Genomic DNA, 21,612 nt, shown 5'->3' on the forward strand with positions numbered 1-21,612 from the left:
TTATTAAACAAAAATCAAATTATTTTAACTTTAATATCATCTGCGAGCCAGACACTATTCCTAACTTGCTCATTTAAAGCAGGTCAGAAAGAGATGTCGGCTTTGGCTCTAAATTGGTTGCGTCACTGGATGATCCTACCCATGTTTTAGTTGGGGGTGGTTAGGAGAACAGAGAATGCTGCGGGTCTTGCTGCACCTGACACTCAACAGAGTGGGCATTCCCAAGGGGATGCCATAAATCAGGCTTGGACACTGAGCTACTGGTCTCTCTCTAACCTTCCAAAGCTGTTGGCATGCCTCCTGAGGAGCTTTAAGTCCTGGAGGTTTCCAGGGGAATGCCTAGGTCTATGAAAAGTATAATCTTAACGAGAAACAGTAAATTCATAGAGAGAAAAGCCATACAAAAATATTTTTAATGGAATATTCTGGTAAATCAATTATACTGTAAGTTTAAATATGTTAATATATTCCATATCATGATCCCAGATGCAGAAGAATCTAGAAATAGGTGATAAATCCAGTCTTTTCCCTTCGGCTGATCAATTCAAGCCACTAAGCTGTGGTTAAGGAAATTAGCCTGAGGATCTGTGAGTTATAAAAGAAAAATAAATTCAATATAGCTCCCAACGCCCAGAGTAGCAGAATTCACGATGTGACAACATGGGGTTGGAACAGAAAGGCCAATCCTCCAGCTCAGAGCTGAGTGAAGCACACCAGGCCATCTGGGGTTGGTTTTGGAGTTCTGATCCAACACTAAGGGCCTCAAATTCTTGTCTTCAGGGCCCGACTCTGCACCCACAGACTCCTGCACCTTCCTCTGCCTAAATCCTGATGGAAACCTGCCCAAGGGGGCAAGTGGGAGTTTCAATCCAGCCCAGGCTCTGCTGACTGAGCTGTGTGCTTGGATACAAGCCTGTGTCCACCTGGAGAAAAGGAGACTTTTTTTTTAAATTCTCACGAAGGCTCCGTTCACTCACCCAGTTGTGTAAAAACATGGCGCATAGGTGGCAGTGGCTCTGCTGGGACTCTAGTTTCCCTCGACTTGGTGAGTTCAGATGACTCATGGGAGTCATCTAAACCTTCCCATTTGGCTCCCCTGATGCCAGTTCTCTTTCAGCCCCCCAGTTGTGTCATGCCTACCTTCTCTCTGGGTCTTTGCTGGTCTTTCTATCTGGAATGTTCTTTATTCCATCTCTACCTGGAAAACTGCCATTCATCTTTCTATCATTCCTTTTCCAGTTTTAGCTTAGCTGTCTCCTCCTTTACGTAGCTTTCCCTGCCAGGGCCAGGACTAGAGTGAGACCGTTGAGACACCTAGGACACACCATTTAAGGAGGTGATCACTCTCAGCGTTGGGCAGGTGCAGGGTTGGCATCCAAGTGTGAGCGCCTCTTAAATGGTGTGGTCTGGGCACCTGGCTCTCTCATCCTAGTGCTGGCTCTGTTCCCTGACATCCCAGGCTGGGTTGGGCGACTCTGTGAACACCTGACTGTGCTCCCACAGAACTGTGAACCTCCCCATTCAGGATACATCTCTCACATTGAATTATAAGTGCCTGGGGACTTGGCACCAATCCCTTTAGTGCATGACTCTGAGAAAGCAGAGTCCAAGGCTGCCGCATTCATCTTGACATTGCCAGCACCCTGCAGTGTCTGACACACAGTGGGTGCCTGCTGTCTATGGAAGGAGGAAGGGTGAGGTGAGGAGGGAAGACAGAAGAAACAACCTGCAGATCCACTGACTTAGAGACTTTGAGGCTATAGTTCATACCTTGATTTTCACAGATTTTGGAATAAATTTTAGGGAAAAAATCTTCAAGAAAGGAACGTATTTTCACATTGATTTAGTTGTAAAAATATTAGACTGTTGCTCTAATTAAGGGCTGGAGAAATTATTGAAATTTTATAAAAGGCGGAATAAAAGAAACTTTGTAAGAACCTATTAGGGTTTGAATTGTGTCCCCCCATCCCAAATTCATATGAAGTCCTCACCCTCAGTACCTCAAAATGTGACTTTATTTGGAAATAGCATCGTTGAAGACATAATTAGTTATATTAAGAAAATGTCATACTGGACAGTATGACTGGTATCCTTATAAAAAGGAGATATTTGGACACAGAGGCACAGGGATAATGCCACGTGAACACAAAGGCAGAGATTGGTGTGATGCATCTGTAAGACAAGGAACACCAAAGGTTGCCAGTACACATCTGGAAGTTAGCAGAGAGGCATGGAACACCTCACAGTCCCCAGAAGGAACCATCGCCACCCACACGTTCATCTCAGAATAACTTTCTGTTGTTTAAATCACTCTTACTGGCAGACTCCAGGCTCAGAGATTTTCCTTTCATCAGCACCCTAATAGATGAACACTGGGTGTACTCACCCAGGGCAGCTAGTTAGATATGGAAGTACCAATTTTTCTTTTATAAATCACATTGTAGTCAAGTCCAAGTGGTAACTTTCCATTACTTCACTGCCTGGAAATTTAATTTGAGTATCTGCTGAGAAGGAGACCTGGAAGGAGGCAATTTCAGCAGGAACAAACACATGGCTTTCATTGACCATAGTTTTGCCCTTGCTACAAGCATGTCTACATGAGGGCACAGACCTCATGAATCCAATGACATCCAACAAGCTGTTAGCAGGATGCCCAGCCCTGAAGGGATGCAGTCACACATGAAGGTGACCTGTTGCCATTTCTGAACTCTCTAAGTTTAAAAGATTTTTGTCAACCTATCATTGGTCTCACATTTCAAACCCTATAGAATTCTTCAGACTGTGAGTCCTTCTTTCACCTGTAGGTAAAACTATTTACCTCCTCACTTAAGTTATCCAAAGGGAAAAAATTAGATCCCTCACACTATGTACACAAAAGTTCCAAGTGACTTTTAGAGGCCTAAATTTAAAAAGCAAAACTTTGATACGTTTGAGGGAAAATATAAGGAAAATTAACTCCATGACTTTGGGGTAGGGAAGGACTTCTTAAATAAGATAAAAAAGTACAAATCAGAATGAAAGAAGTAGGTAAATTTGGTCACATTAAAAATAAAAACTCCTGTGCATCAAAATTCATCATAAAGAAAGTGAGAAGGCAAATTACACATTGGGAGTACATACAATATATGTAACCAGCAAATAACTTGTCATCAGAAATATGAAGAATGTCTACAAGTTAATAAGAAAAATGCAAATAGCCCAGTTAAAAAAATGAGTAAAAGAAAGGAACAGACATTTCACAGAACAGAAATTCCAAATGTCCAGCAGATGTATGAAAAGATGTCAAACCTCATTATCAGGGAAATGCAATTAAAGAAACTATATGATTGGCAAACATAAAAAGTCTGACAATATCAAGTATTGACGAGGACATGGAGTAATGGGAATTACTGCTGGTGAGAGTATAAACTGGTGGAAAGCAAACCCAGTAAAGTTGATGATGTGGATACTTGTCAATTAAGCAATTCCACTCCTGGGCATATACCTCAGAGATAATCTTGCACATATGCCCATAAAGACATGTACAAAAACGATCATGGAAATAGTGTTTATAATAGTGAAAAACTGGAAGCAATTTATGTGTTCACCCTCAGAATGTATAATTAAATTAGAGGAAAGTTACATGGATTAAACATAATATGGAAGTTTAAAATGAAGAGACTAGCACTATGTGTATCAACTGACGTGGATACATCTCAAAAATAGAAAAGTAGGGGGGATAAAAGCAAGGTACAGAAGGAAACATACATATGAAGTAAAAAAATGAAAAATAATACTGTATATTTTTTATGGCTATACATGTATAGATTCAGAGGAATGAAAAACACTAAATTCAACATCACAATTGCCTGTAACATGGGGAGAAGAAAAGAGATTGAGAAGAACGCATAAACAGCCTTCCACTTATCTGAAATATTCTATTTTGAAGCTTGGAAGTGTGTACTTGAGTATTCGCGTAACAATATCTTTAGCTTTATATGCCTGAGATATTTGGTTAAAAAGATGAACAAATACAACACTCAGTTGTTTAGCGTGTGCAGAGAATGTGGCACTTTCTACTCTCACCCTTTGAAGTTGTCGTTGCATGCTATTCCAGGGTCCTGGCACTAACCAGCCAGAAATGAAGGCTATCAAGCTAATGTAATCTACAATGAGCATTCTGGAGCTCATTGAGGGTACACTGCTCACATAAAAGAAAAGACAAAATAGAAAATAAAATTACTTTAGCTTCACAATATGTTTAATAAAAAAGGAACTGGGGGAGTACTACATCAGGAAATAACTAAATTATAGTCTTACCTCCATTTCCAACTCATTTAAAGCCATCAGTCAATTTCAGGCAATCTTGTCTGTCTCTATTTGCTCATAAGTAATGTGTGGGAGGGCAACATTTTCTCCTTTCCTTTCCTATCTACCTGCCAGGGATGCTTTGAGGATTTATTATCTAGTGGGCCCATAATGTGTTTGGGTGGCTTTAGGAAACACACTGGACAGATGAAAAGATAGAGAATTCTGAACAACAAAATGTGGCAGTATGTTGATTTGGCAGGTCCACAACTTAAACCACAGCGTATTTCATTGAATGAAAATACATCTGCAGTAATTCTACAGAGCACATGACAAGACACTATCTCATCTCAGATGAGTTTCAGAAGATCCCACAGGGATGGAGACTTGTTTTAACCTGCAACAAACAAGTGCAATCTCCTCTGGTATTACTAAGGCAATAGAGGGTTTCCTTTTAAAAGCTCAGGAATTTGGCAAGAATATTGAGCACCAGTGAACAGCAGAAGCCTTGTGGGACCATTGCTGATTATGGAAATCTGATGAAAAATCAATCTTGGAAGAGGAAAATTAGGATTTTCTAGAGTCAAAAGGAGAAAAGGTTTACATCTGGGTCTCTCTTTACCATCTGGCACACATAGGTAAAAGCTGTGCTCTGTAGAGGGCATTGTCAGGTTTCCATTCTGTGCTAGTGAATGGGATCTGTGCTGTGGTGAGGAGTGTGGACACCAGGGTTGGATGCAGACCTGGCTCTGCTCTGCTACTTCCCAGCTTTATGACCCTGGGAAATGACCTCACTTCTCTCAGCTTCGGTTTTCTTCATTTGAAAATGGGAATATGAAGGGTACATACATCACAGGGAGGACTGCAGATTAAATGGTGAGATGAGGTCTGCAAAGCACTTAGCAAGAGCCAGACCAGAAGGTGATCAAGAATTGCTAGCTAGTGTGGTTGTTTAAAATCATTATTATTAAGTGCAGTTGTTTAAGGGAAATGTATATTAATCAGATAGAGTATTAGAAAAGGGGAAGACCAAAATGCAGTGCTCTAAAATAGTAAAGCTATTTGAAGAAAATGAAAACACTAATTTGAAAAGATACATGCACCCCAATGTTCATAGCAGCATTATTTACAATAGCCAAGATATAGAAGCAACCTAAGTGCCCATCAACAGATGAATGGATAAAGAAGATGTGATACATATATATTGGGTTGGCCAAAAGTTTGTTTGGATTTTTCTATAACATCTTACAAAAAAACGTGAATGAACTTTTTGGCCAACCCAATATATACATGTGCGCACACACACAGTGGAATAGTACTCAGCCATAAAAAGAATGAAATTCTGCCATTTGCAATAACATGAATGGACCTAGAGATTATTATGCTTAGTGAAATAAGTCAGACAGAGCAAGACAAAAGACAAATACTCTCTATGCTATCACTTATAAGTGGAATCTAAAAAGTAAAAGAATCGAATGAATATAACAAAACAGAAACAGACTCACAGATATAAAGAACAAACTAGTGGTTACCAGTGTGGAGAGGGATGGGGGGAGGGACAAGATAGGAGTAGGGGATTAAGAGGTACAAACTACTAAGTGTAAAGTAGATAAGCAACAAGGATATATTGTACAGCACAGGGAAATTTAGCCATTATTTTGTGATAACTTAAAATGAAGTACAATCTATAAAAATATTGAATCACTATGAAATTAGTTTCAGTCCACCTGAAACTAATATAATATCGTAAATCAGCTATACTTCAACAAAAATAAAAATAGTAAAGCTTTAGAGGATTCAAATAATAGAAAGTAGATAAAGTATATGAAAGTAATCTGTGCCATGTGTTTTTCTGCTTCCCCACATTTAAAAAAATGATTAAAAAAAACAGATTTTGTATAAAGTAAGAGAGTCTCTTCAATCGCAGGAATACAGGATGATGAAGAGTGCCAGGAAAAATCAAATTATTTCCTTCTTTGTTAAATAAGCATAAAACATTCTAAGCACATAGCATTGAATGGGAGGAACTGACAGGAGACATATCTCCTCTGGAGAGCAGTGGGGTGTTTCCTGGAAGTAGGAAAGGGAGAAGGAGGGTTTTGAGCACATGAGCATTTGTCAGAGCCTTTATGCCCAAAAGATCAGTGCAGAGAAAGTGATTCTTTAAAGAAACACTGGGACTTCCCTGGTGGGGCAGTGGTTAAGAATCCACTTGCCAATGCAGGGGACATGGGTTTGAGCCCTGGTCCAGGAAGATCCCACATGCCGCGGTGGAGCAACTAAGCCCATGTGCCACAACTACTGAAGCCCACGTGCTTAGAGCCCATGCTCCACAACAAGAGAAGCCACCACAGTGAGAGGCCCACGCACCACAACAAAGAGTAGCCCCTGCTCGCTGCAACTAGAGAAAGCCCAAAAGCAGCAACAAAAACCCAACACAGCCAAAAAAAAGAAACACATCTCTAGGTGATGGCATGAACTAAAAAAATAAAAGCTGAGTAGAGCAAGCAAAAGCTAGATTTGGAGGTTATTGACTGGACCAATTAAGGGAGGACAATGGTAAAAGCAAAGGCTATTTACCAAAGTATCAAAAATTCACACTAAAAGCCTTGGGAATGTATTCTGGGAAACATGTGGAACTAAGTAGAATTCCACCATCCTAATGAGGTGATGGCAGGTAGATATAGACACTGCCCCCCTTGCCACTATTTTCTCCATTATCTTCTACCCCCTCCCAGGAAGTACTGGCTAAGAGAGAAACCTCTCCCATGTTCTTTCCTCTCTGGAAAACTTGTGTTAGAATCATTTTCCAAATCTTGTGACTATAATGAATCTAGAGAAAGCAAGACAAAGAAACAAACTCGAGCTTAAAGCATATACATGTGTATATGTATATACACATATCTACATACAGATATATACATATCTGATTTTTAGCTTAGGTGGTTCGTAAGAGCAAAGACAAAAAAACAAAATGAAACAAAACAGCTTTCTCAAGTCATAGGAAAAAAAAATACAGGAAAGAATAGCAAGACAGGGGCAGTCTTGAAGTACAGTATCTTATTCTGTGATGTCGGTACTACATGCTTTAAAATCAAATCATTTCTAGGATGAAATGGCAGAAAGGAAAATGCTCAATTAGACAGTAGCAATAATAATAGCTACTTTTTTAGGCCTACCACATACCCAGATGCTTTAATGTAGGGTTCATTTCATCACCACAGCAACCTTCTGGGGGCTGATCATTCCCACCTCAACAGTAGACGAGAAGGAAGGACTTGCCCAGGGTCCTTCAGTTGGGAAGGTTGAATGGATGCTGACACGAACCAAGAGCGACCTGATTCTAAGGCCATATTGTCAAATATATCATGTCACATACCTTAGAGATACCTGGAAGGTGTCCTGTTGATGCTCTGAGGAGCGTTTACTTATCACAGGCACACTTGAGAGCTAGTTCAGCATAGCAAGCAAGGCCAGGCAAAGTGCTCTCTGGGTAAGCTGTGGAGGACTCCAAAGATGACAAATCAAGCAGTCACAGAGAAAGCTGAGGACAGGTCACATGTTCCAGAGCAGCAGTCTCAATAGGCCATAACCATCATGCCACATAGAAAGATTATTTTAAAAGGGGTGTGTGTTGTGTGTGTGTGTGTGTGTGTGTGTGTGTGTGTGTGTGTATGCACAATGGTGTACTCCTGCCTTTATAAAGACACTATCTGTCTCTGGGGAATCTATCTACCAGTAACCAGGATAGAAAATAATCCTTAACACTGGAAAAAATTTGCTTGCTTTCACTAGTTACTACCTTGGCCCCATTTGAAAAAACAACTGCACACATGGGAACACAAGATTTGTATTCACTCTCCAAAGTTAATAAATAATTACTGAATGAAGTAGTGCTGGAACAGAGAAAGGCAGGTAGAAGCAATGAAGCTTCAGGCCACAGTTAGGGATGGAAGGCACGGAGCGTGAGTCACCCTGCAGCCCTTATCTGTCAGCCCAAGGAGAAGAAAACTGTCCTAGCCTGATGGGCACCATAAAAGGCGAGGCAGGAGGAGGAAGAGGATGCACTGAAAGATACCCTTTTAAGAGAAACACAAATCCCGTGAGAGCTGCCTAAGAAATTATCCTGGTCTTCCACTTCCAAGACCGGGCAAAAGAAAAAGCCCTTGTGGTTGTGAGCATATTTCTAGAAATGTACAAAACCAAAGCCTTGTTACTTTCTAAAGCAGATCAGTTTGGACAAAATATTCACACTTCACTGAGGAAACAAAGTGATTGCATGAAAACCATGCAGTTTAAACATGCATGTTCCAATGAATATCTTACAGTGAAGAATCAGGACGAAAAGAAGCAGTGAAGTTTAAAACAGCTCCCTTAAACACAAAACTGTAGGACAGCTTGGAACATTAACTTAAATTCTTGTTGGGTATTCAGCACATATGCGTACAATGCCCGCCATCTGCTGACAAGGTTTGGTACTGATAATTTGGAAAGCACTCAGGAGGGGTGGATTTTGGCAGAGGATAATTTACTCAATTTTGCAGCAAGTGCTCAACATTAAGTACTTATAACATCAGGTCACAACATATGCAACAAATATCATATCTTGGACCTCATATCTTTATATTTTCTGTTTTACAATATAAGAAGAATACCTACTTCTGGGCAGGAAGAAATTCTGGACTGGTAGGCCCTCCCAGTCACTATTCCCTTCCTCCTCTGTTACATAAACGGAATCATACAGTATGAATTCTTTTTAGTCTGGCTTCTTTCACAAACATTATGTTTGTGGGAGTCATCCATCATGTTAAGCATAGGAGTTGTTTCATCATTTTCTTTGTATGAACAGATCACAATTTATCTACTCTACTGCTGATGAACATTTGGATTGTTTCCAGTCCTTGGTTATTACAAATAACATGTAGCTTTGGACGTTCTTGGCTGTGTCTTTTGGTGAACATATGTATGCATTTCTTTTGGGTGTATATTTGGGAGTGATACTGCTGGGTCATAGGGTATTCAAACATTTAAACTTAGTAATAATGCCAGTTTTCTAAAGTAGTTATACCAAATATATTCTAAACAACCACATATGAGAGCACTATATACTTGCCAACTTGATGTTATTAGGCTTTTAAAAATTTTAGCAATATTAGTGGAAATATAGTAGTATCCTATGACTTTAATTTTCATTTCCCTGGTGACTGATGAGAAGAATGTCATTTAATATCTTTTTAGTTATGTGGGTATCCTTTCTTGTGAAAAGTCTCTTGCCAGGGAGTTCCCTGGCAGTCCAGTGGTTAGAACTTGACACTTTCACTGCCATGATTCAATCCCTAGCTGGGGAACTAAGATCCCGCAAGCCACAGGGCCCGGCCAAAAAAAAAAAAAAAAAAAAGTCTCTTGTCCACTTTTCTATTCAGTTGTTTGTCTTTGTTTCATTGATATATAGGAGTTCTTTACAGATTCTAGACATGAGCCCTTTGTCAATTATATGTATTACAAATATCTTCTTCCTCTTTCTTCTTGTCTGTGGTATGAAACATATGGTGATTTAAGTATAAAACAATATAGCATCAAGCAGAAGGGAAGAGAGAATTAACATACTCAAAGTCCCTTACATTGTCCAGAAAGTGGTTAATTGGCTAATTGCATTAGAGTGTAATAGGTCAGGGATACAAGCGACATATTCTATGGTAATCACTAGAAGAAAAATAAAATAATGTATAACTTACCAGTTAATAGATAGGGAAAGGGATGACAAAAATATTTGACTAAACTAAAGGAAGGCAAGAAAGAAGAAAGCAAGGAACATAAAACTGGTAGGACAAAAGGAAATTTAAAAACTCAAATATATCAGTAATTAAAACAAAAAAAATGAAGATTGAAAATTAAGAGATGGAAAAAGGTATTATAGGAAAATTGTTACCAAGAGAGCTAAAATATCAATTTTAATATCAGGCAAAATAGATACAGACATAGGGGACAAAGAAGAACAATATATACTCACAAATAAAATAACAGATTAAGAAGACAGGCTGTTTAATTCTACTGCCACCCAACAGAATATATCAGAATATATAAAAAAATGACTGGCAGAATCATGGGAAGCTACAAATGGATCAATAATTATAGTTCGAAATTTAAGCACACTTACCTTAAAAGCTAATGTATCAAATTGGCAAAAGGTAAAAATATATATAAATCTGAGTAACAGAATTAATAAAGTTACCCTAATACAGATTTATTAGAACCTTAAACACAACAGGTAAAGAATACAATTTCCTTTTGTAGCATACTTGGAACATTCACAAAAATTGACTATGGACTAGGTCACAAAGGAAGCTTCAGTAAATTTCAGAGAGTTGATACTATACAAATATGTTTCTGCCCACAATGAAGTAAGATTAAAAATCAGTAACATCAGAATATCTTGAAAGAATCCCATATATATGCAAACTAGAACACATATCATTTGAATAATATCTGGATTAAAGAGTAATTTATAAACTAAGTTATGTGAGTGATAGTGCTACATGTTAAAACATGTGGGATAGGTTAAAGCAAGACTCACATGGACATTTTGGAGAATATCTTTAATATTTGGGTGGGAAACTCTCAAAGCATAAATCATAAGGTTAAAATTAATGGATTTGACTCTAGAAAAATTAAGTTCCATGCCATGAAGAACACCATAGACAAAATTAATAAATGAGTGATAGATATAAGAAAATATTTGTAATATTGCTAATTTATACTATATAAGAAAATCTCAATTATCAATAAGAAAAGCACAGGAAACCCCAAAAGAAAAATGAGAAAGAATGCTAACAGGCTATTCACAGAAGGGGAATCCAATGGCTAAGCAGTATATGAAGAGGTACTCAAACTCACTAATAAGAGAAACATAAGTAAATTGAAAAGTAATTAAATAGTACATATATGCATCAAGGTGGCAAAGGTTAGAAAGACCAACAATGACAAACATTGTTGGGGATGTGAGAAAACAGGAACCCACGTGCCCCACAAGTGGGAATGCAGATGGGTGTAGCAATTGGCCAGTGTGTGGTGAACTTGAAGTATGAGTGTACCCTGTGACCATGCAATCCTACCCTTAGAGTATAAACTCAGAAAAGTCTCTCTGAGCCTCCTAAGTGGAGCTGCACAAGGATGTTCATGGCAGCACCATTGTGGGAGCTGGGAACTGGGGATGAGCTGAATGCCCACTGCTAGGAGGACAGACAAGCACAGGATGGCAGATGCATTCTATGGAGCACAACAAAGCAGCCAGCAGCAACAACCAAAAACAGTGCTGAGTGGACAAAAGTGAGAAACAGAGTGAGACACATACTGCAAATTTATATAAACCTAAAACATATAAATACAGAAAACAATGCTATTTATTATTCAGAGAAACATATTTAAAGACATAAATCATTGTTTAAAAAGGTTATCTATGTATGTGACAGAATGAGAGTAAGGATCAGAGATGGAAGGAAAAAATCAATTTAGAAAAGCATATCAGGGACTTTCCTGGTGGCGCAGTGGTTAAGAATCCACCTGCCAGTGCAGGGGACATGGGTTCGAGCCCTGGTCCGGGGAGATCCCACATACCGCGGAGCAAGTAAGCCCGTGCACCACAACTACTGAGCCTGCGCTCTAGAGCCTGCAAGCCACAACTACTGAGCCCTCGTGCCACAACTACTGAACGCTCGTGCCACAACTACTGAAGCCCACGTGCCTAGAGCCCGTGCTCTGCGACAAGAGAAGCCACCTCAATGAGAAGCCCGCGCACCACAATGAAGAGTAGCCCCCCACCCTTCCCGCAACTAGAGAAAGCCCACGCGCAACAACGAAGACCCAACTCAGCCAAAAATAAATAGATTAATTACTTTTTTAAAATGTTAAAAAAAAAAAGTGTACCAAAGGTTTGCATGGACTGATGAATTCTCTGCACTTCATATCCAAAAACACTCCCAAATAAACAAATTAACAAGAGTGGACTTATGATCACAAAAATATCTTTAAAAGCATGAGTCAAAGTTAGTCCTTCCCAGCTCCCATTCATATGGAAGCATTAGGTGTGCTCCTTCAGGGCCCTTTCCTTCTTAAAATGAGTCCATTGGGTCCCTGAGTTCTCTTGGGAATCAACCTATATGTATAGTCTGATTATTAATTTACACTGAATTCTTCCAGGCTTGGTTAAAGGCTGACGCGTTGGTCTGCTGGGGATTCTCTGCCTCTTCTAGAATAGACCTTTCTCTGCCCTCTTCCTCCCACAAACACATCCTTCCAAAGAGTGGGTACATTCTCTGTCACCCCACTGCTCTGGGGAATTGGCTTGGAGTTGGCCTTTGGAGAGGGATAAATGTGCTGACTAACCAAGGCCCCTTCTCCCTCAGGCTCCAGCCACTATATCTCTTCCACCTGGATTTATTTGGTGAGTGTGGGTTGGGGGTAGGGAGAACAAGGAACAATCTTCTCATTCTCGTGGATTCAGATATCTCTAAGATCTTTCTCCTTTGAGTCCCTAATCGTAAAATCAATGTATTGAAATATTTTAGACTAGAACAGTGGGGGAAAAAAGGAAGATGGGGGTGTGGGGAGGGGAGGGAAGGAAACAAGGGCGGGAGGAGAGGGGCAGGGAGAGCAGGCAAGAAATAAAAGTCAAGAGAATGACATCAGGACTCTAGGACCCAGGGGTGGGTATGAGAGCACTACACATTTAGTGAAGAGTGCCACTGACGTACATGCCTTGGTTGTGGCTGCTCTGATGTGACTGTCGTCCTCCTCTTTTAATTCTGGACAATGGCCATGGAGAAGCCACCGACACAGCACCATGCAGAAGCTCCTCCTGCCTGAAGACAGAGTCTTCTGGCAAAGAACCTCCAGGAATCACGTATACAAAAAGTCCTAAACTGAAAACTTACTGTGCAAATGACAATTTGATCTGAGTTTGAATTTCTATCCATTCTTCCTTTATAATCCTTCCACATTGCAGCAGCTCCTTTGAAAGTCTCTCTGCTTTTGTCAAATTCTCTGAAGCTTCCTTAAACCTGAGTTGTGTTCAGGAAACTTTACACTTGGTGCTACATTCTGGGGCCCTAGTTCCTGGATATCCTTGGCTCTCATACTTCCCATCACCCTTCCTGAGTCACCTGTCATCTTTTGATTTGGCCTTAAAAATTAACTATAAGCATTATGAACGGTATTTCTATTTGTAAAGATTAGAGGCAAAAGGATACTTTTGAAGGGAGAGTAAGGCTCTCCCCATGGTATGGAATAACTCAACCGAACACTTGAAAACATCTGTATTGTCATTGTAGGGATGCACAATGGAGTTGGTGAGGATTTCTTTGGCTTTTTCTGCATGTTGTTTTGCTTGCAGTGACAGTCCTGTGGACAAAGAAAAAGAAGTCTCAGTTTCTCTTTCATTTCAGCTGGACAGGAATATAGTTATCTCTGGCCAGGGAATCTGATGAGGTCTCCTTCATATATCATCAAGTGGCACATGGAGATATATCGGGACAGCATGAAATACGATCATGACTATAAGAAACAAAGAAGTGTTTCACACCTAGGACTCAAGATAAAAAATTTTTCCCACAATGGTCTTTTTAGAAATAATCAGAATGAGCAGGAATTGAACAGCTTTGAAACTTCACCAATATCAGACGTAAAATGTTATGAATAATTATAAAAAAACAAACGGAATACAAAGACTACAGCATTCTGGGAAGGAAATAAAATATTCATGAATTTTAATCCTGGCTTTGTGACAGCAATCTTAATGAAATACTAAAAATTCTGAATCTTCTGCTCACCCATCCATAATCATAACTTTAGAGAGTTATTTTAACATAATACAAATATGATGATATCTATAAAAACTGCCAAACAATTCCAATGAGGTAAGGGGCTGATGTGCTACAATCTCTTATTTCTATGTGGTAATAGACTGAGATGAATCAAATGAAGTTTAAGAACAGTTACTACCAAGAACTAATTCCCGGTGGGTTCCAGCGTTCTTCCATTGGCGTATTCATTTGTGGTAAAGGTGACACTGAGGATCACTATTTAGGTCTCAGGTTTTTTCACTTTCCCACATCCCCATCTTCTTCCCCACAATGACACACCCTTCCACCCACATCCTAATACTCCTGGTCTTACGTTCTTCATTACATGGAATTGTATCTCAAATCTCTAAAAAGAGCTGTCAAATTATGAAATTCATTCTGTTCCTATGTCTATAAAACAGAATATATTTTCTGAGGGAGAAAATCCAGGGTATGCTATTCCTATAGGAACACTTACAGAATTTTGTCTTGTTTTTTTTAAAAGTACACAATCAACCTACCAGAAATTTATTAGTGCCAATAATGTATGCAACATTATAAAAGACATGATGAATTCTGGTCCATTTCCTCAAGAAACTTGAACTCAATCTACAAGAGGCAGCATGGGTTGAGGTTCAAGAACACTAGCTCTGAAATCAGACTGCTCAGAGTGAATTCCCTGCTCCACCACTTACCTGAAATGTTGGCCCCAGCTTCCTCGACTGTAGACAGGGATAATAACATTACCCACCTCATAGCACTGTAGTGAAGATTGAAGGAAATTATACATGGAAAATAGCATGGTGCCTGGCACTCAATAAGACCTTAATAAATAGTAGATACTGCTTTTACTTTAAATTGAGAAAGAAAGACTATAATGCAGAAAGGTAGCAGACTGTAGAAGAAAAACATCGTTAAAAAAAATCCCTGATGCTAGGACACTGGTACTGGCAACCAAAATCCGAGGTCTGAGTCTCAGATCAGCTATCTATTAACAGTGTGACCTGAGGCAAGCTGTTTCAATTCAAAATAGTTGTTTCCTCTGAATCTAGAAAATAGTGGGTATAAGGGTATGGTTTGAACTAGATGATCTCCAACGTCCCCTCTGGCTCTAATAGTCTTTTTTTTTTTAATTTTTATTTATTTATATTTATTTTTTGGCTGTGCTGGGTCTTCGTTTCTGCGCATGGGTTTTCTCTAGTTGCGGCGAGCGGGGGCCACTCTTCATCACGGTGCACGGGCCTCTCACTGTCGCGGCCTCTCTTGTTGCAGAGCACAGGCTCTAGTTGCGCAGGCTCAGTAGTTGTGGCAAATGGGCCTAGTTGCTCCGCGGCATGTGGGAACCTCCCAGACCAGGGCACGAACCCGTGTCCCCTGCATTGGCAGGCAGACTCTCAACCACTGTGCCACCAGGGAAGCCCCTCTAATAGTCTTTGATCTAACAGGTAGGAGCAATCTATAATCAGATTTGGCTAAATTTATTGGGTGGCAATTGTGTGCTTAGCATTGTGGTGTTTTTCACTTCTGTTTGTTTATTTATTCACTGGGCCAATCCTGGGAAGTCAGTGCCATCATATCATCTCATTATCATCACTTTTCAATTGAAGAAACGGAGTACAGCGATGTACTCTGGTCCTAGGTTGCCAGTCCATGTTTTTGCCTTCTCTGCATCCACTTTCCCTTCCCCTGTTTTCTTTTGAGGATGCCCAGCCCCTGCACACTCAGTCCTTGTGATTTAGCCAATGCCAGCCTCTCCCCAAGGATCCAGTGGAGCCAAAAGGCAGGTCTAGCCAATCAGACTTTTTCTTGTCTTTGGCATACAACCCACATCAGCCCAATAAGAATCCCCAAACCCTGAGATTTTGGAGGAGAGACACTCTTTTTTTCCTGGGAATGCTGAGGAGGGAAACCTAAAGCTGCTGGCAACCTTGCTGCCACCACGTGGGCAAAGTTTGGCTAAGAATGGAGCCAATACAGAGAAGAACAGAGTCAAGTGGTGCGAAAACGGAGGAACGGAAATCTGATCACACTGTTTGAAAACGTGGATCTGGCTAAGTCTACAGTAAGTTTTACCCCTGGATTTTTAAGTGTATGGGCCAATGAATTACCTTTTGTTTATTGTCAGCTTGATTTAGCCTCTTTTTTTTGGGGGGGGGTGTCACTTATAGGCAAGAGACTTTCCATCAATACATATGTGAATGGATCCTATTTTAGGCCTCAACTCTACGCCCTGGGCCATTTCTACAATGCCTTCACAGCTAACAAGTTAATTATCTCCCAAGAACTACTTTTAAGATCATAAAAAACAAAACTCAGAGGGCTAAAATCTTCCTTCTCTTTTTTACATATTGTATTAAAAAATCTTATTGACTCTTTGTGAGAGGAAATAGTTCTCAATGTGTAGAGAGGAGAATGTCCTTCTAAAGTTAAGTCAAATTTGAGGAAAAGAGCAGAAACCAACCAGCCAATCCTCCTCAGCCTGAGGCAGACTCACCTTTCAGCTGGAGGTAGCCCTGAGCCAGGTTAACATGCGCCTTGGCCAGTTTCCAGTGTGAGTCACCATAGCAGATCCTCGTCAGCGCCACACAGCGCACAAGCTCCTGGAGAGCCTGTTTATACTGGAGGAAGGGGAAATGGGCTCACCAGTTAGACAGCAAAGCACAAAATCAACTTGTATTTTTATCCATTCAATATACACTTACTGAGTGTTGATTATGGGCCGGGCATGGTTTTAAGGACTTGTGATACATTAGAGAACAAAACAAAGATCTGTCTTGGATGGCAGGATATTCATCAGGTCGGGTGAAATAGACAATACACATAAAAAAACCAGTAAAATTTATAGTACATTTAAAGTTATAGTCAATAGTGAAAAACGTTATGGAGTAAAGACGCTGCCCATTGATGAACAGCTACTACGTATTCAGGTACAACAAGTGGGCGAATGGTGATACTTTTCAAATAACGCCCGTTAGTTCTCAATTCAAACACCTTCTTTAGCAGCTGGGATATTAGCACAGCAAATGAGGTCAGCAGGACTTTACAAACAGATTTCATTAAGGGATTAAAGCACATTTTCATCTGGATCCAGGACAAAGAGAATAGCGAACCATGGATTCTAGCTCCAGGTCAGCTTAGAACAGCAATACACTCAAAGCAAGACTGGTAGTTTTAAAATACAGCTCCAAAATTCTTTGATACTCCTTCCATACAGAGATGGTGGTCTATGTCCCCTTTTCCTTGAATCTGGGTTTTATGACCGTTTGGCTAAAAGAACATGGAGGAAATGATGCAGTGCCACTTTTTAGACCCAGTTCTCTTTTTTTAAAATATTTTACTTATTTATTTGGTTGCACCGGGTCTTTGTTGCGGCAGGCAGGCTCCTTAGTTGCGGCTTGCCAGCTCCTTACTTGCAGCACTTGGGCTCCTCAGTTGTGGCATGCGAACTCCCAGCTGCTGCATGCATGTGGGATCTAGTTCCCTGACTAGGGATCAAACCCGGGCCCCCTGCATTGGGAGCGTGGAGTCTCAACCACTGTGCCACCATGGAAGTCCTAGACCCAGTTCTTAAAGAACTGGCAGCTTCCACTTTTTACTCACTCTTGGAACTTGTTATGGGCTGAATTGTGTCTCCCACTTCCAAATTCATCTGTTGGAGTCCTAAGTACTTCAGAATATAACTGTATTTGGAGAGATGGCCTTTAAAGAGGTGAATAAGGTAAAATGAGGCTGTCAGGATGGGGCCCTAATCTAATATGACTGGTGTCCTTGTAAGAAGAGAAAGGGACACTAGGAATGGGCACACACAGAGAAACACGTTGTGAGGACGCAGAGGGAGTCAAGGAGAGAGCCCTCTGAATAAAATCAACCCTGCCAACACCTTGACCTTAGACTTCTAGGCTCCAGAACTGTGAGAAAATAAACTTCCTTTGTTGAAGCCAGCCAGCCAGTATTTTGCCATAGCAACCCCAGAAGACTAGTAACCTAACCACCATTCCATGAGGAAGCCTAAGCGGCCCCACGGAGAGGCCTACATGGAAATGTGTTGGTGGCAGCATCAATCGGTCAACCGCAGGACTATGCCACCCTGCCATCAGATTCTCCACACGTGTTGAGCCCAGCTGATGCTGCATGGAGCAGAGCTGACCAGATCTCACTGAGCTCTGCACAAATTGTGCATTCATGAGCAAAATAAATGGTTGTTTTTGTTTTATGCCACTAAGTCTTAGAGTGTGATACAGTAATAGAGAGCTGGAATAGCAAAAGAGGAGGTGGGAGGTACAAAGCTGAAGGGGGCAAAGCAGAGGAAGAACTGTAAGAACAAGGACAGAGTTGTGGAAAACACCCAGCAAAAGACCCAGTACACTCCCAACCCCTACTCCCCCGGTCAATGCCTAAGCTCAAAGGACCTGCACTTCCACAAAGTTCCCATGTGAGTTAGAAACACTTTCACCTTGAAACAACATTCCTCTTGACAAAAAATTCATACCCAGACAGCTGACCACAGGACAGTTGCTTTTCTGACCTAGCAAGAGAGGCTGGGGAACACTGTGCTCACTCCATAGTGATGAAGGAAGATGGAGGTGTGGCTTTTGCCTATAGTAACATTTTTCTTATTACAAAATTAATACATGCTCATTATCAAAATACAGGTGAGCAAAAAAAATAAAAAATCACCTGCCATCTCACCCCTTAGAGACAACTAGGCAGCTAAATTTCTCTCTATCCTTCATTCCTATGAATCTATCTATACATATTATTTCCTTTTAAAATTAGGCTTATAAGCTACATATAGGTTTGCAACTTTTCACAATTTGTGAACATTTCTCCATGTCATCTTCTATGATAATAATTTTTTATGGCTGCATAGTATTTTATTGTACGGATATATTATAAGTGAGTTACTCAACCAATAGCTATTCAGCACTTAGGTTGTTTTAAAACTTTTTCTCTCTGAGCATCCTGTGTGGATAGATTTGCTCATATCCATAAGCATTTTCTTTTTCTTTTTTTTATAGCATTCTTTTTTTTATAGATATAAATGTATTTATTTTATTATTTATTTTTGGCTGCACTGGGTCTTTGATGCTGCATGCGGGCTTTCTGTAGTTGCGGCGAGCAGGGGCTACTCTTTGTTATGGTGCACAAGCTTCTCATTGTGGTGGCTTCTCTTGTTGTGGAGCACGGGCTCTAGGTGCGCGGGCTTCAGTAGTTGTGGCATGTGGGCTCAGTAGTTGTGGCTCGCGGGCTCTAGAGCACAGGCTCAGTAGTTGTGGCACATGGGCTTAGTTGCTCCGTGGCATGTGGGATCTTCCCGGACCTGGGCTCGAACCTGTGTCCCCCTGCATTGGCTGGAGGATTCTTAACCACTGCGCCACCAGGGAAGCCATAAGCATTTTCTTAGAATGAATTCCAATGTGACAATAGGGTAAAGGATGTGCAAAATCCTGAGGCTTTGCTAGAGTTTGCTGGAGTGCTTCCTTGAGAGGCTGCTTCCATCCACACCTCCCTTACAGCACCGTATGTGAGCAGGGAATGCCCCTTACACAGAGCCAAGCACTAGTTGGGGTCTAACTTGCCAGTTTGTCAGTTAACTCATTTCTCCTTGTTTTAGTTTGTATTTTTTTTTCCGCAAAGCTAGTGAGGCTGAACATCTTCATGTGTTTATTGGCTTTCTGTAGTTCTTCTTTTGGGAAACATCTATTTATTGCCTCTAGAGACAGGAAGTTTAGGGAATGGCTTCCTTGAAGACACACAGCAAATGAATACAGTGTATGAGAAAGAAAGAAATGATGAAAACATTGAGAAGTCTAGATAGACAGTTTGCCAAAAAGAGAGGAGGATCTGATCTGATGGTGAATCTGTCCCAACCACAAGTTTCCAAGGAAGGGCTATATGCAGTCTGAGAGTCAGCCTCCCAGATCAGAGCTTTGGTCCTCACTACCTGCATCGGGGACCAGGGCACAGAAAGAGCAGCCTGTCCTCCCTCTGCTTTCATATTTGCTAGGATGTGTAGTCCAGATACTGCCTTTTGATTTTCCAACCTTTATCCTGCCAGTTCCAGTGGTTTTAGCCAACAGGCATGGGTAGCAGGTAGACAGAAGAGAAGCATCAGTAGGAAGAAAATTTCAGAACTGGGATGAGCCTTGGAAATAATCTAGTCTGATCACTTCAATTTAAAGAAGAAATGTAAGGCCAGAGAGGTGAGGTGATTTATCACCGAGTGGTAGAGTCGGAACTCACAGTCAAGCTCCTTGATGCAAAGTCCAGATCTCTTCCCACAACATCATTCTTGAGTTACCTGAATTTCTTAAACTTCTTAATATTAAAATATGCAACTCTGAGGATCAGTAAGTCTGGCCATACATATTTTAAAATGGGTATTTAATACCCAGATCTTGGTGTCTAAATATCAATGCTATTCTCTTCTAAGGGGAACCAGCATTCCCTGAATCCACAGCTGGAGCAGGGAAATACAAGATGAACCTGAAAAATCTGATTGTGTCGGAAGTTAAGGAAAGAATCATGGGAACATATCAAGGACTCAGAAGCCAGCTTGAAGGGGCTCCCTCTGGCAAATACAAAATAATTTAAGTTTTGACGACAATAATGGATTGTAACATATTTGTAAAACAGGATTTCTTGAACCCACAGTGATATAAATAAATGAACAATAAAGTGTGAAGAAGGAAAAGCTCTTCCTCATAAAAAGAATGCCAACAAACAAATGTTGAAAGAATGCTGAAGTCAGAGAATCACCATTTGACAAACATCATAGTAATAGTTAATTCAGGTGAGAATCATCAATGGATGCTATAAACTAGGGGGTGAAGTTTTAATGAGGAATAGGATGTATTCACAGTATCAATGAATCTCCCCACAAAATATTAATTACAAAGGGAAGAATAATAATTCTACAGTGAAAAAACATGCCAGATAGCTCCTTAACCAAGCGATCAAATTTAGCCTCATAGTAATGAGACAAACGACATCGTACACCTCCTAATATGATGCACTGAGAAGGGCCCTATGTCAGGTCTGTGGGATTTCTGCCCCAAATGCATAATATGAATCTAATCATAAGGAAACACATGACAAATTCAAATTGGGAGGTATTCTACAAAATAATTGGAGTGTATATTTGTGGCCCCTGCCAAATTCATATGTTGAAGCCCTAACTCTCACTGTAGTATTTGGAGATAGGGCCTCCAAGGCTGTAATTAGGGTCAAATGATGTTATAAAGGTGGGGCCCTGATCAATAGGATTAGTGTACTTATAAGAAGAGATACCTTTCTCTCCCCCTTCCTCCACATGCACAAAGAAGAGGTCATGTGAGGACACAGCTAGAAGGTGGTGGTCTGCAACCCAAGGGGAGAGCTCTTACCAGACGCCAGCCCTGCTGGCACCTTGATCTTGGACTTCCAGTCTCCAGAACTGCGAGGAGTACATTTCTGTTGTGTAGGCCACCCAGTCTGTGGTATTGTATTA

General features: G+C 40.6%; 1 protein-coding gene across 3 annotated transcripts in view; it reads right to left on the minus strand.

Moving 5' to 3' along the window:
- The window catches only part of TTC23 (tetratricopeptide repeat domain 23), a 109,875-nt gene that overhangs the window by 52,110 nt on the left and 36,153 nt on the right, over positions 1–21,612 (minus strand). For 2 of the 3 annotated variants that reach the window (XM_060003649.1, XM_060003648.1), the window contains exons 3-5: positions 16,618–16,741; positions 13,533–13,683; positions 13,218–13,343 (exon numbers count right to left, since the gene is read on the minus strand). In XM_060003649.1, coding sequence (XP_059859632.1) covers positions 13,218–13,343; positions 13,533–13,683; positions 16,618–16,741 — 401 coding nt within the window. Of the gene's footprint in view, positions 1–13,217; positions 13,344–13,532; positions 13,684–14,818; positions 14,878–16,617; positions 16,742–21,612 lie in introns of those variants that run through there. The other variant, XM_060003650.1, reaches the window with a different exon arrangement.

Source organism: Delphinus delphis, chromosome 2, assembly GCF_949987515.2.
Source record: "Delphinus delphis chromosome 2, mDelDel1.2, whole genome shotgun sequence".
In the NCBI taxonomy this organism is placed as follows: Eukaryota; Metazoa; Chordata; class Mammalia; order Artiodactyla; family Delphinidae; genus Delphinus; species Delphinus delphis.